The sequence below is a fragment of the Equus caballus genome, chromosome 7, assembly GCF_041296265.1.
Source record: "Equus caballus isolate H_3958 breed thoroughbred chromosome 7, TB-T2T, whole genome shotgun sequence".
NCBI classification, from domain to species: Eukaryota; Metazoa; Chordata; class Mammalia; order Perissodactyla; family Equidae; genus Equus; species Equus caballus.
Genome location: NC_091690.1, coordinates 17974346 through 17991092, shown reverse-complemented (window position 1 = coordinate 17991092; position 16747 = coordinate 17974346). Strand labels below are relative to the sequence as shown.

Below are 16747 nucleotides of genomic sequence, written 5' to 3'. Positions count from 1 at the left end.
AAAATCACCACAGCCCCTGGCACCTGCTATGCTGCTATCAACCTGGCAAATGTGTTCTTTCTCATCTCAGTCAATAGGCAAAAAGAGAAGCAGTTTGCATTTACCTGGAAAGAATAGAGTGTATCTTTACATCTTACTCTCAGAGCTATGTCAGCTGTCCTGCTCTTGTCCTAGAGGTTTGCACATCTCAATTCCCACAAAACATCATGCCTTTCCATTATATTGGTTACCTTATTTATACTATCACATGCGGTGAGCAGAAAATAACTACTCCCTGGATAACTTAATAGGCCAAATGCACACCAGAAGGAGGGAGATAAACTTTGCAAAATGTTGTGTCTGCCACATAGTAAAGCTTACAGACATTTTGGGATCTCTTTTCTAAAGTGAGAGATAAGTTGCCGTACCTTGCATCATCTAAGTTGAAGACACACAATACTTAGAGGGCTTTCTGGATTTGGGAGGTAAAATATGCCAAATTTGGGCATGCTGCTCAAACCCATTTATTAGGTAATCTAATAAGGCTACCAGGCTCAAGTTATACATGGTATGAGAAAGAACATGGTAGTAGGTCCACATGTGGTCAAGTTGCTCTGCCACTTGGACTTTATGGCCCAGCAGTCCCAACAGTATTGGATGCATCATTTCAATATAAAATAGATGTGGAATATATGAGAGTGGGTCTGAGAAGGTCCAGAAGGCCAGGGTAAGCTGCACCAGCAGGTGGCTCAGACTCCTTCAACTCCTACTTGTGCTGCATTGGCTACTCTTCATCTCCATACTTTTGGCTTCATAGGGAGTCCCCTTTGACAAGTTAACAGAGGGAGAATATATTGGGTGTAACGCCCCATGGATTTGCACAGAATGCTGGCACCATCCAAAAATGGAGTCACTAGATTACAATCTCTCAATTGGCCCAGAGAATGGACAAAGTATATCCTCCCAGTGAGCACAACTGGATGTGGTACATCTGGTTTTCCACTTCATATAGGAAGGGAAATAGCTTGAGATATGGATCTTTACGAGTGTGGGCAGTAGCTAATAGGTTCAGCTAATCAGGGACTTGGAAAGAATTAAATAGGAAAATTGGTGATTAGGTCTGGGGAGAGGTATACTCCGAATGGGCACAGAGTTATATTTATGTCCTCCTGAATGCCCTCCAAAGGGCTTTATATGAGGCAGAAAGTTCTCAGTAATCAGATGGACAGGATGATCCATTCTGTGAATGTCAACTTTTTTCCCCCGGTCACCTCAGTGGTCGCTCAGTGGAGCTATGCACAAAGTGGTCATGGTTACTGGATAGCAGAGTACACAGCTAACTGTATAGCAAAGGTCATTGCTTTGCCCCTAGTAATGGGATATGCTGGCTACCTGGTGGCAAGCTGATTATTTTGGACCCTTCCCATAATAGAGGAGGCATCTCTTAGTCTTCACAGTGATAAACAAGTATTCTGCATATGTATTTTATTTCTCTGCCTGTATTACTTCTTTCAGCAATACCATTCATTGCAGAATGCCTTAGCCATCATCATTTTATTCCATACAACATTGCCCCTAACGAGGGGACCCCTTTACAGCAGAGGAAGTATGGTAATAGGCTCAGAACAACAAAATTCGCTCACCATATGTGTCAACAGTGGAAACAGCTGGCTTTGACAGAATGGTGGTATGACTTGCTGAAGCTCAGGCACAGCACCAACTGGGAGACAAGTGGTGATAAGCCAGTGCACGTGAATAATAATCTTCTATTTTCTTCCCTATGTTTATTTACTCTCAAAATAATCCTCTTCCGTAACTGAGCTCTGTATTTCTAATTATATGGACATCTCCATCTCAAACTCAACAGGTCCAAAACTGAATTTCTTATCTTCCCTATCACAAAAGTTGTTTCTTTTCAGTATTCCTCCTGGCCTCAGTTTATGAAACCATCATTTGCCCAGTCATCCAAACCAGAAGTGTAGAGGTTATCCTAGACTTCTTACCTTTCATGAGCTCCTGTGTGTAATCTCTTATCTGGTTCTATGAATTCTGCTTCCAAAGTATCTCCCAAATGTGACATTTCTCTCACTTCTCATTGCAGCATCTCATCGTGCTTATCTCTACTACATTTGTGGAATCCTTCTAATTGGTCTCTTTGTCTCTGATCTCTTCGCCATCTCTATATAAATACCCAAGTGATGTTTCTAAAATACAAATTAAATCGCTTACTTACCTGAAACACGTTAGGGGCTCCCTGTTATCTATATCCCACATGATAGTCCCTTTTCCTAGGTTGCTCTTTTCTGGCTCAGCTACTTGGTAACAAGATTTTTGTCTTTTGATACTTGGCTCAAATATCTCCTTCTGAAGCCTCCCCTAACCTTCCTAGACACAGTTAGGCGCTTCCTTTTGATGTGCCCCCGTAGATCTTTTATATACTCAGTTGTCATGTTTTTGCAATTTATCTGAATGTCTGTCACGTCCACTAGATCTTGAGCCCTTAAAGAACAGGGACTTTGTTCTATTTATTAACACAGAGCCTCAGACATAGTATATGCTTAATGAGTATGTATTGCTTGTTGAATGAATGAATGATGAATCCTTATGACTGGGTATTGTAATGTTTCATTTTTATAAGGTTGCAGGGGATGAATGAGAAATTCTTCTTTGTGTGCTTTGTTCATCAATGGTGTTTAAACACTCTTCCATCTGACTGCTGCCGAGAATCCACAGTTAACAAAATCAACAAAATCTTGATATTTTTCACCTCTGTCTTACTCAAAGAATTCTGATTCTTACATCCCTTTCTTTCCTGTGTCCTACGGATCTTCACTCTCCTTGACCTCCTTTACAATCTCAACTTTGATTCTTACTAGGTCTTTGTATTTTAATTTCTCTCCCTGTTGTGATATTCAGAAAAACATTTCTGTAATGTTCTTTCTCTTTAAATTTTCTGGTTTAAAAAGAATATGAGATCATTTTAAGTGAATATATTACATTACCTATAAAGCCAAATTTTATATTGTTTTTGTTTTCTTTTTAAAATACCACTCATTTATTTATAAAATAAGTTATGATTATTATAAAGTGATCCTCAGTTCTGATCACTATTGTATTTGAAATTCTGTTCCTACTTGCTAACCTGTTGTTGTTTTATGACTAATATGGCCTACTTAACTATAAATAGTAACTAATTTGTAAAGAGTTCAAAACAATTAAGTTATTGAAATAAGTATTATAATTCTCTTTAAAAACAAAGTATGAGAGCAAAAATAGATATCTGAATTGTTATATATCACTGTTGTAAAAGGAAAAAGGAATATCATCCAGGTCTCCCAATCTAATCTTAAGTGTTTGTATATTTTGGAAAGTAAAACATGGAGGAACTCATAAAAAAAAAAAAAATGCATTCATCCCCTGCCTCCCAGAAGTTACTGATTTCTAAATACATTTTTGCTATGGTGTGAGCATTAGTTAATAAATCTGGGCCAGTGGGTACCATCATTCATTCATTCATTCATCTAATACATGTTTATTGAGTGCCTGTTATGTTCAGGGAATAGAGTATAGAGTCAAAGATTGAGAGTTCCATGAAGGAATTTTACCTTACACAATGCTTTGCAGACAATGGACACACAATAAACATGTATTAAATGAATGAGTATGTGAATTAAGAACTATAGAAAAATTGTAAAATCATACTTTCTTAGAATTTGTCCTCTTACTAAACAACAATTGTGAAGAGGCATCTCCAGCTTCTATAAAATGCATTAGCTCTCATGCATCGTTATCGATTTAAAGTCTGACAAAGCAGACACTTCATGAGAACAGGGACATATCTTGTTCACTGTCATATCCCTTGCCCCCCTGGATTGTGTAAGCCTTCTTTTGTTGAATGCTTACTGTGTGCGAGTCATTGTTCTGAATGCTCTACAGGGATTTATACTTCTAAACCTCTCAAGAGTGCTAGGAGGAGGTAGTATCATGATTACCATTTTAAGGAAGAGGACACAGAGGCCCAGAAAGGCTAGGTTATTTGGCAAAGGTTATATAGCTAGTAAATGACAGAAGCAAGATTCAAAGCCAGATGGTTTGATACCAGAGTCCCATTTCTACACCACCACTGTGCCGCTTCCTAATAAATGAGTGTCAAATTAATAAAGGAATTCAATGTCAGAATAGGTTAACCTTTAAAATGGAATACCAATGTAGACCTTAATAAGAAAACCAAAAAAAAAAGATTGCTATGTTCTAATATTCTTGGTAAAGACTACTAATTCTCTCTACTCAGCTCATGTTCAGTGGATGCATTAATTTATGTGTTCAGACTAATATAAGATAGAATACTGCTGCCAAAGGAGTCTGGACTTGGAGTCAGATTTGAATACTGGCTCTGATATATATTTACTACATACGTGATCTTGAAAAATTTCTTTACTTCTCTAAGTCTCAATTTTCTCATCCATAAAATGGGAATAAAAATAGCTGTCACAAATGGCTGTGTCTTTTTAAAGAATTAAACAAGATAATATATGAAAAGTACCTGACACAAAAAAAGATGTTATTGTTTCTCTTCCCCTTTACCTCTTCTTCTCTTTCCTTTTCCCCCTTTCCTTCCCTCTTTGTACCTGCCATTAGCCACATGACCTTGTAAAAGTTACTCAACTCTTCCAGGATTTCTTTCCCTACCTATAAAATGAGTGGGCTAGTTATATTCAACATCCTTTGGCTCTATAATTCTATGATTCAGTGATTTCATAACTTAGTTTTTCTTGGTATCATAAAAATATAACTTATTGAGAGGTGATTTTGAAGTGAGGCTTCTCTGGTTAATGTGGCTGATTAAGTTGCTTTATTTTTTCCAAAAGATCCTATTACATAGAACTTGGTGTAGATGTATTTGGGTTAGATAGGATAAAAACTTGGTTTAGTATATAACTAGTTTCACAGCAACTATATATATTAACTGCATCTACCAGTAATCACCTGTTCCAAAAGATTTATGTCTCCTTTCCTTTCTTGTATTTAGGTACCACGCAGGAAGCCTGGAGGCTAAGTCAACAAATCGTGAAACTCTAGGTTTAATTCACACAGCAAAGAAAGGGCTGATAAGAGCTATCGAAGATGGTGGAATAGATTCCGTGATGGAATGGGAAGTGGATGAAGTGCTGAACTGGACAAATACGCTGAACTTTGATGAGTAAATACATGTTGCTACTCTTGGGGAGCAAGGGCAGGCACCAATATTTTTCTTTCTAACATTTCCCACTCCCATGTGGAATCTTGGGGACACAAACATAATCTTCAAAAATATGGTATTTATTATTTGTCTAGAAAGAAAAGAAGAAATGAGGGAGAATTATTTAAGAAGGGATGATCTAAAAGTAGAAAAAAGAAAATTAGACTTTATGTGTTCTTTATTCTCAGACTTTATTCTTATGCCTTAGCCTAAATCTGCTTTACTTCTTATTGGGATTTAGAAACAAGGCTAAGAACATGAAATTAATAATGCAAAAAATTCCCTCAATCCGTATTCCCTAATCTTTCTGTGTGAGACATCAAAAAGTTCTAATTTTTCAATAACATACTATGATCCTTGAAGAACATTTTTAGGATTTTTTGTGATGGAAATTTTACAATATTTAATATAGCCATCAGGGAAATGCAAATCAAAACCACGATGAGATCCTACCTCAAACTCACAAAGATGGCTATAATTAAAAAGATAGTAACAAGTGTTGAAAAGGATGTGAGGAAATTGGAACCCTTATGTACTACTAGTGGGAATGTACCATGATATAGCCATTTGGGAAGACAGTCTGGCAGTTCCTCAAATGGTTTAACATAGAGTTGCCATATGATCCAGAAATTCCACTCCTCAGTGTATAAAGAGAAATGAAAACACATGTCCACGCAAAAAAATTGTACATGAATGTTCATAGCAGCATTATTTATAACAACAAAAAGTAGAAATAATCCAAATATTCATCAACTGATGAATGGATAGGTAAAATTGGTATGTCCATACAACGGAATATTGTTCAGCAATAGAAAGAGATGCTGATACATGATACAGTGTTGATGAACCTGCTAAGTGAAAAGCCAGTCACAAAGGACCACATATTATATGATTCTATTTAAATGAAATGTCCAGAATAGGCAAATCTATAAGACAGAAAGTAGATTAGTGCTTGCCTCGGGCTGGGAGATTTGTGGGGATTGAGAGGTGTTGTCCGAGGGACATGGAGGTTTATTTTTGGAGTAATGAAATGTTCTAAAATTGATTGTGGTTAAAGATGCACAACTCTATGAATACACTAAAAGCCACTGGATTGTACCCTTTCACTGGGTAAACTGTATGGTATGTGAATTATATCTCAATAAATCATTAAAAAATATTCAATATTTACTCAGCGACAATAATGAATGTGAATAGTGCATGGATGAAGAGGCAGAAAAATTAAAACGAAGACAGTGTAAGTAAAGAAACATAAGGAAGAAATTAGGAAGAGGGAGATAAGAAAATGGGAAAGGAAAAATTAAGTTGGTTGTCATTGAACAGTAGAACAGGAAAAAGAGAGGCCAGAGGAAGCAGAGAGGAGAATAATGAGAAAAGGAAAGATAAGAGAAAAGAATAAAAAAAGGGAAGGAATGACTAAGAAAATAGGAAAACAAGAATAAAAGAAAAAAAGATATTGATGGAAGGGATATATTAGAAAATAAAAACAGAAAGATAAAATATAAAGAACTAATTATCTATGGTAGATGCTTTAAAATATTTTGTAATAAATAAATAGTAAAAAGAAATTATTATGATTCAATAACCCCAGTATCTTGTCCATAGTATTGGGATTCCTTATAGAGAGCACATTTCTGTTTTCTGGGGGCACTGATTAAAATACAGGTGATAATAATGAGGAAAGAAATGGGATCCAAAGAAAGGAACTATAATGCTGTACACTTATGTCATTTCCTAAGAGTAAAAAGTGCTAGGGAGGGGGGCTGGCCCCATGGCCTAGTGGTTAAGTTTGGCACACTCTGCTTCAGCGGTGTGGGTTTGTGGGTTCGGATCCTGAGTGCAGACATACACCACTTGTCAGCCATGCTGTGGTGACAGCCCACATACAAAATAGAGGAAGATTGGCATGGATGTTAGCTCAGGGTAAATCTTCCTCAGGAAAAAAAAAAATTGCTAGAGAGAGAGCTGTAGGAGAAGTCCATTTGAATGAGCTTCTGAGGGCAGGATAAAAAAATCTCTTAGGTGAGCTTTTGAAATCCTGCTCTGCTTTTCCCTTTTACAGTTGGCTAATTCAAGCAAAGAGCCACCAAGCTTTAGTGGAAGATTACAAAAAAGTCTACACCCAATGTCCTATCACTACTGGAATACAAAAAGAATAAAACAATTGAGGTCAAAGGGAAGAAATAAACAGGCATCTCAGTCTACATAATACTTTCTCCAATATCATCCCCTAACACGCTTCTCTGATGGGTGATGAAGATTCCTAATGGCTTCCCTCTGTGGGAAAAAAGATAAAAACAGAATAAACTCATAAGACTTGAAGTGGTCTTTTTGTATCAGACACTCTACATGGAGTGGGATGAGTATACCTAGCTTTGATATGGTGAGACTAACTCTCCATTCCAAAATGAAAATTTCCATTTTTGAAAATGCAGATGCCTTATGTTTCCAAATTATGTACAACTTCTATCAGTTCATTCTCTGAGTTGGGTATAAGTGTAATTTGGCACCAACTTGGAATTCTTAGAGAGTGAGTCTTCCTTTTGAGCCCTGGACAATAAAAATTTCAAATGGAATCCAGCATGATTGTTTGAGAATATTTCAGTTCCATTACTGACCACAAGCTACTGATTATCTCAGCAAAACCACTCTTTGCAAAGACCCTCCCCTAGCTGACTACGGATATTAGGTGTAAGCACCTTCTTCCTAGTACATTTACAGTCTCCGCAGTCTACTTTCCTGTTAGGTCTTCGTAGTTGTCAGGTTATTTGTAAATGGTTTGATGACACCTTGTTTGATGAGAATTTCAGAATCTAATATTTTTCCCTTCGGGAGAATTGGTAGCCACTAATTCCTTGGGAGTATCCTTCAAAATCTATAGACAGTTTTTGATAGTCAGACAATCACAGTGAACACACACACAATCACAATATTCACAATAAATGTGTTGAATACTGATATTGAGTGATACAAACCAGTTTCTTCCCAAAAGGCTTTTGTGCTAGCCCCTGGTTGTGACAGATGGACACTCTCCTGGGAAGAAGCCACGCACATCTTCAGATGCACACTGCAACAATAGCAACTGAGTACAATGTTATTATAATTTAGAAGAATGGATAGAGCCAACTTTACTCTTGGATCAAGGACACAGATGAGTACTATTACAAATTCTGTGCCATCCAGAGATGTGTTGCTGCAGGCAACATAGAATGTAAAACAATCCCTGCGTCACCATCATGAGTCACCACAACGCCACATGATGGCCACTGTGACTGTTGCTGGCATTCATCCTGCTGGATTTTCAGGGGCATATTCTCTATCAAGATGGATGTTCCTCTTCCAGGATCTTCATACTTTTCAAACTGGAAGTGAATTTGGACATAACCTGTTAAGTGATCAGCAGCTGGGATATCCTAAATAATTTCCTGATATTCTATTAACTCTGTTGGTGAGAGCTCTTTGCCTTTGTGTCTTATGGGTTGTTTCTGTTATCTGAAGCTGCTCCTTTGATTTCTAAGACATATAGTTACATGGCCTCTCTTGCTAGCGACTTTTCCTAGACCAATAAATGTTAAATTTGTATTCCTCTGGGATTCATTGTAGATTCTACAAACACTTTATTCTGCAATTATCTAAAGAAATTCCAAAACTTTCTTAGTGAGAAAGACAGATGAGCTCTATGATATAAGCAGCATGGTAACACTATCATCAGACTGTTGCTTCTATTTGTAAAACTTAGATACCAGTTACTGCTGGTATGTTCTTTATAAGTTCTTTTTAAATAATTGAATACATTCATGTCCTAATCCCAGGTAAAGCAGGGGTCAATGAGCAGCTGTAATATATAGCATATGCTTTTGCCAACACTGTCAGGACTTAGTGTTACCAAACCAGGTTCCTGTTTGCCCACCACCCAGAAAGCCAAACACCAAGACGATGAGATTGCAGCAGAGAGAGAGTTTAATCACAGGGCAGCCATGTGAGGAAGCGAGAGCATGAGTCTCAAATCCGCTTCGCCAAATATGGGGGGCTCAGGGATATTTATGTGATAGGGGGGCAAAGTGGTCTGAAATGTGGAGATGTGATTGGAGGTGACGAGAGGTGAGGTAATTGACGATCTGCACAAGTTCCAGTTCTTCATAGTGTTCCAGAGCAACCACTGAAAGCACAAAGTCTGCCTAAATTTAAGGTCAAGCCAGACTGAATTGTCTACTAAGAGATCCTGGAAGGGATTTACACTGCCTGCTGTTAACCTGCATCTTTTCATTTAACAGAGACCCAGCAGTATCCCATTTAAGGCCTGTAGGGAAGGAAGAAAATTTCCTCTTCTCATTCTACGTCCTTCTGGCTGGTCTGTGAATTAAATTGACATGAGACAGAATAACAGGAGAAAATCAAACAAAGCTTTATAATATGTGTACATGGGAGAAACCCAGGAAAACTGGGTAATTCACCAGAATGGCTGAGCTGCCAGCTTAAATACCATCTTCAGCTAAAGACAAAGGAGGATGTTGGGGGTAGCGGTTTGGGGCTTCAAATGGGAGGAAGGCAATTCACATAGAAATGGAAAAGCAAATGTTTGGTTTATAAGAATGGGCTTAACAAAGACCCTCACAGTGTATGGTGATGGCCTGTCCTGGGGACAGGCACTTTGTCTTAAATTTCTTTTAGGCAATTAGAGGGGAGGTCAAAGTTTCTTTCAGAGTCTTTTGTTCTTGAAAATAACCAAGGCAAAGAGATATATTTTGAGGTGGCCAATTCTGATCCCCCACAGGGCATAGAATAAAGTTCTTAAAGCAACAAGAGGTAGCAGTAACAAGAAGGAATCAACTTTAGACACAGTACAGTCATGCGTTCCTTAATGATAGGGATACATTTGGGAAATGCATTTGTTAAGTGATTTTGTCATTGCGTGAACATCATAGAGTGTACTGAAAGGGAACAAAATTTGCCACCCCAAAATGTGTCCCTTTAACATGAGGATTATTTTAGGCTGATTATTTTTAAGAAACAAGACTCAGAAAGTTTTTCTTGCTACTTCCCCCTTAACTGCCTAAAAGAATTCAGATTAAAAAACCTGTCTCAGGAAGTGAGCTGTCACCTCAACATAGTGTAAACTAGGTGGTGGACAGGGAGGAACCTAGAAAAGCCTGTTTTGGGGGCTCCCTTCTGTGTTCTTTTGTTTCTGTGGGGCCAAACTCTTGTTTTGCAAACATTTGCTCCTTTCACCTACTGGTGAATTGCCTTCCTCGCCTTTGAAATCCCTGACTCTCCCCACCCCAACATCTTCTTTTGTCTTTACCTGAGGATAGTATTTAAGGTGAGGGCTTTGGCCATTTTGGCGAGTTATTTGGTTTTCCTGGGTTTCTCCTATGTATACCTGTAAACTTTTGTTTGTTTTTCTCCTGTTAATCTGTCTCATGTCAACTTAATTCTTAGACCAGCCAGAAGAACCCGAAAGGGTAGAGGAAAATTTCTTCCTCCCCCACAGTACTTACACAAACCTAAATAGTGTAGCCTATTACACACCTGGGCTAGATGGTACTACTCTCATGGGACCACCATGGTATATGCAGTCTGTCACTGACCAAAACGTCTTTATGCAGCACATGACTTACTTTATTACCATTAAATACTGTTGGATAATATATACCTTCCTATAACAAAGAACTTCACAGAGTTCACAAAAGTAATTCAAATGAAATAAATAAATACTTGGGAAATCAGTGTTTTCTGAATTATATGGCAATTCTAATCCTCCTCGACTTCTCTCTGCCAGCTCTCTTTCAGCACTTGCTGTGACCAAGCCTTTCTGTGATTTCTTGAGAGCAGCTGAAAAGAAAAGAGGCTTGGGAAAGGGGGATACAAAGCTGAAAATGAAATGGAATAAGTTACAGGACCTGCGTCTTGGAGCTTTCCTTCATCTTTGTAGCTCATCATACCTTGTTCTTCCCTGTTTTACCTCTTTGCAGGCTACCCTTGTCTCCCTATTTCAGTCTTTGTTTAGGGAACTGAGGTGGCAGCTGCATGTGCCTTCCTTGAATGTAATCTCAGGTTTTACTGGCCACAGCAAAGACAGCACTGTTGCTCTAATAAGATCATAAACCACACACTTTAAATCTCCGTTGGCATGTCAGAGACAGTAGATCTGGCAGTCCAGAACCAAGGGGAGAGTTTGGTGTTGCTGCTGTTGTTCTCCTCTCTCAGAAGATACTCAGCTGAGGACATGATCTTGCAGGAATGGAACAGGATAAAATAATGGGAGGTATGCTGGAGGGAGCCCAAAGGGCACTAATATGGTTGATGGTGGGCACACTTTTACGCCTCCTCCAACACCCTGTCCTAGGGATGGCCTTAGGCACATGACAGCTACTTGCAGCTGGGAGAGTCATGAGAACTTTAAACATTTCGACTAGTGAATTTGTCCCCATTAATCTAAGATTTCATAAAGAAAGTGAATTTTAGAAGTTGTCTAAGCATATACTGATGAATCAATTTATTACTTATTAATAAATCAATTTAATGAGTGCCCATATAATGTGCTTAGGTATATTGCCAACTGGAAGGAAATTGCTACAAGCAACTCTTCAGATAACTTCAAAAGTAGGTGATTTTTAGCGATATTTTATGGAAAGCTCTTTTGAACAAAAACGATACACTAATGATACACTCCACACATGTACACCTTTCTAAGTACTTGCACTGTATGTAGACACAGATGAATTTGCCAAGTCACTTTTACCTTTATATGTAAGATGGTTATTTGGGAATAGAAGGAAATTTTCTATTTTACTTAGGGTTAGATAAAATGGTTTTTTAAAAAATGAATCCTCTTTTTTAAAAAGTTGTACATCTCATGGTTTCAGTAATAATTTTCAATGAGCAAACTTCACTCAGCAAAACAAATGCCTCAAAATATTACAAATATTTTTTGGGCTTTATGCCACTATTGTCCTGCCAGTGGTCCACAATCCCGAGAAGCTGAAAGTGACAGCATGTTGAAGAAGCACATCATTGAAACCCAGAAATATCAAGAATTCTAACATGGCCAAAGCCTAACTGTGGTTATTGTACACTCTGAGCGTGTCTGAGTTCTGTCCCGCGAACATCGTGAGAGGCAGTAAAGCAGAGAGGTTACACTTGTGGAGACAGGGTTCAGACTGCCTGGTTTTGATTTTTGGCTCTTTTTACCGGCGGTGCAATCTTGCGCAAGTTACCAGCTTAGTTTCTCATCTGTAAAATGAGACTAACAATAGTACCTAGCTCATAGGTTGTTGTGGGGTAGTAAGAGCTAATACATGTAAAGAGCTTCGACTGGTACCTGGCATCTAATATGTATTCTATAAATGTTAGCTAGCATTAGCCTTAACCTATCCACTTATTTCCCATTCATTGCCACCACCACAATCCAAGCTGCCCTCATCCCTCTGCAGGCTTCTGCAACAGCCTCCAAACTGATTCCCATGGTGCATTCCCCACACAACAGATGGCCATCTTTCACAAATTTACATCAGCACAATTAAAACGCTTATTTAACAAACTCTTCTTTAGGAATTCCTGTGTGGAAGTGCTGTTTTAAAGTGCTTTATAAAATTAACTCATTTGATCTTCAGAACAACCCAACGAGACAGGTTCTATTATCGGCATTTTACAGATGAGCAAACAAAGGAATGCCCAGTGACCTGCTCAAGGTCACACAGTCATTTCCTGTGAGGGCCAGCATTTGAATTGAGGCAGGCTAGCTCCAGAACCCTTGCTATTAGCCATGACTACCTCTGCTGCCTTTCGTAGTTTTCTACTGCACTTGGAATAAAATCCTAATTTTATCACGGCTCTGGCTCTGGCCTACCTTTCCACCCTTATCATGTCCCACTCTCCGCCCCTCACTCACAACCCTGCAGCACTGGCCTCTTGCCTGTTCTAGAACACACTCTGTGGTTTCCACTTCCGGGATTTAGTGGAATTGATGGCCTTCTAGACAAGTTTTAGGTAACAAGTTTTAGATCTTCACTTGGGGGCAGGGAGTTGTCTGTTTTGTTCACTACTGAATCCCCAAGGTGTAGCATATAATAGGTTCTCAATGGCAGATATAAAAGAATATAAAGGAATGGCAAGTACAAAAACGGAAGTGGAGAATATAAATATAAATATAAAAAATGGTAATTGGAAGGAACCTAAGAGCAAGTGAAAATTATTTTAAGCAGTGGAGATCTGCATTATAACTGAAGTCAGTGGAAAGGGATTCATTGAGGATGTTGGCACGAGAAGAGGAGAGCATGTGTGCTGCTGCTTCTAGAAGCATGAGGAAATCAAATCCAGAGATTGGAAACTTTAGCTCTAGTGAGAGAAAAGGTTTCTCTTTATTTGTGAATAAAGAACTGTTAGCTAATAATTATGGAGCACTAACTAAATGCTAAGTTCTTTATGTGCACCAGCACAATTAATTCTCACAAAAATATGATGAGGTGTGTGCTATTATTATTCCCAGTTAATGGATGAGGACACTGAGACTTAGGTTAAGCAACTTGCCACAAATTACACAGCTAGTTAGTAGTAGATCAAACTTCAAACCCAAGTCCTACTCAGCCTTTTGTAGAGATGGACAAGGAAAGATGATAGTGAAAAGCAGGATGAACTCAGACATTTGGGACATTTATGGTTTCAGTTAAATAAGATATAAAGATAATTGCTGTAAGAGTGGTGAAAAGGAATGTGGAATAGACCTTATCTGGCATCTAGTAGTATATGGAATGAGTCTGCATCTTATCACATCTGGCATCTTTCTAAACATTTCTAAACATTTGTCACTCCTCCCTAGGTTTCAGGTTTGATCAAGCACAGAAAAACATAGATGACTATGAAGATCTATCAGAGGATGAAATGGAAACATCAGCAGATACTTCACATAGAAATAGTTTTGATGAGCCAAATTTTACCAGACTAACACCTGATTCCACTTATGGAACATAGAATATTTTCTTTTCTCTTCTGAGCTATAGCCCTTCAAGCCCTGATTCCATCAGTTACAGTCAAGGGATAGATTATTCTGACTGAATGACTTGTATATTCTTGGCACAGAATCTACCCCAATTAAGTAAGGAAGATTATACAGAAATAGAACATTGGACTGAATACAATGGTCATGGAAAATGTAGAAATTACTCCTGGTATTCTGAGAAACTGATGTTCTAACAATCACACTTAAATAAAGGTATTATACTTAGGTGCAAAAAAATCTTCAGATGGATTTTTTTTCCCTTTATTTGAAGCATTCTATATTTGTGCATTTGTATCAGGCAGAGCTCTTTCTTCATTAAAAAAGCATGTAGCAAGTTCTTTTATTAGGAAAGCAAAAGGCTTACTAGAAGCCTCAGCCCGTCACCTTAGGCGTCCTTGAACAAAACTGGGTCACAGGGGTCCCTTTAGCTAAAGCAGCTAGAACAGCAAATACTGTCTTTCAGCTTCCATAGTGGGATGAACAGAGGACTGGCAATAACTGTTGGGTGAAGGAACAGAGTCGACCACACCCTTTAAGTCTGAATTACTATATATGCCCATAAGCATCCTCTACTACTATTCATCATTACTCTTATCACACTGTATCTGTAAAAATTTGTCTATAATCCTAATAGATCAGAGGCTTATATCCCAAGTATAAAAAAATCAGCAATGTGGGCCAGCCCCAGTGGCCTAGTGGTTAATTTTGGTGTGCTCCGCTTCAGCAGCCCAGGTTCAGTTCCTGGGCATGGACCTACACCACCCGTCTGTCAGTAGCCATGCTGTGGCGGTGGCTCATGTACAAAAAGAGGAATATTGGCAACATATGTTAGCTCAGGGTGAATCTTCCTTGGCAAAAAAAAAAAAAAAAAGAAATCAGCAGTCAGAAGACCTAGTGTATATTTAAGAAAATATTAGATTTATTGATGTATAATTTATATACAAATTCACCCATTTTGAGTGTTCAATCAGTTTTGACAAATGTATATAGTTGTGTACTTTTCACCACAATCAACATATAAAGCATTTCCATCACTCCCAAGTTGTGCATCTTTGGCTGCAGTCAATCCATTCACTCACCCCAAGCCCCTGAAAACCACTGATCTCCTTTTAGCTTCTACAGTTCTGTCTTTTCTAGAATGTCGTATAAAAGGACTTATACTATATGTAGTCTTTTTTGATCTAGCTTCTTTCATTTAGCATAATGCTTTTTTGAGATTCATCCTTCTTGCTTGTATTAGTAGTTCATTCCTTTTTTAATGATTAGTGTTCCATTGTATGGTTATGCCACAGTTTGCTTACCCATTCACCAGTTGATGGACATTTGGTTGTTTCCAGTTTGGGATCATTACGAATAAAGCTGTTAGGAACATTCATGTACAAGTCTTTATGGGGACATATGTCTTCATTTCTCTTGCGAAATACCTGAGAGTGGAATTGCTGGAGCAAACAATAACTATGTGTTTAACTATTTTATAAGAAACTGTTTTTCTAAAGTGGCTGTACTGTTTTGCATTTCCACCAGCAATGAATCAGTTGCAGCTGCACCACTTGGTTTTTGTCACTTGTCAGATGTTTCAATTTTAGCTATTCCATTCTATGTATAGGGAATGGTATCTCAGTGTGATTAGTTTGCATTTCCCAAATGACTTACCATGTTGAGGATCTTTAATGTGCTTATTTGACATTTGGATATCTTCATTGATGAATTATCTGTTCAAATCTTTTTGCCCATTTTTAATTAGGTTATTTTCTTATTCTGTTAAAAGATTTTTATATATATTCTAAAAATAAATGCTTTATCGGACACTATTTTGCCAGATTGTGGCTGGTGTTTTTATTTTCTTAACAATGTATTTTGAGGAGAAAAAGGTTTTAATTTTAATAAAGTCCAAGTTACCATTTTTTCTTTTATGATTCATGCTTTTAGTGTCTTATCTAAGAAATCTTTGCTTAAACCATGGTCACAAAGGAGACATGCAAATTTCATAATTTTAGCTCTCACATTTAGGTATATCATCCATTTCAAGTTAATTATTGTTTATAGTGAGAAAGAAGGTTTAAGATTCATTTTCTTGCATATGGATATTCACCAGTTTTTGAAAGACTACTACCCTTTCCCCGTTAAATTACGTTAGTGCCTTTGTTGAAAATCAATTAGTTATATACGTGGATCTATTTCTGCATTCTTTACCCTGCTCTATTGATCTGTGTGTCTTATCTTTATGGCAAGACTACCTTGAATTTGTTACTATGGCTTTAGTGAAGTCTTCCAACCTTGTTTTTCCTTTTCAAAATTGTTTTGGCTGATTCTAGTTCCTTTGCATTTCCATACAGATTTTACAATCAGATTGTCAAGTTTTAAAAGAAAAAAAATGTCTGGGATGTTGACAGAATTACACTGATTCTATATATTAATTTTGCGGAGAATTACTATCTTAACAATATTGAGGTTCCCAATCCATGACCGTGGTACATCTCTCTGTATATTTAGGTCTTTTGTTACTGAGTAATGTTTTGTAAATTTCAGTG

The 16747-nt window shown here is 37.8% G+C and overlaps 1 protein-coding gene across 13 annotated transcripts in view; it reads left to right on the top strand.

Annotated features, from left to right (window-relative positions):
• Window positions 1-14453, top strand: part of C7H11orf65 (chromosome 7 C11orf65 homolog) — an 84862-nt gene extending 70409 nt beyond the window's left edge. For all 13 annotated transcript variants that reach the window (XM_001499508.5, XM_070273586.1, XM_070273587.1 and 10 more), the window contains 3 exons: window positions 5009-5179; window positions 11766-11821; window positions 14037-14453. In XM_001499508.5, coding sequence (XP_001499558.3) covers window positions 5009-5179; window positions 11766-11821; window positions 14037-14188 — 379 coding nt within the window. In that variant the 3' untranslated portion in view covers window positions 14189-14453. The remainder of the gene's footprint in view (window positions 1-5008; window positions 5180-11765; window positions 11822-14036) is intronic.
• Window positions 14454-16747: the final 2294 nt, after the last annotated feature.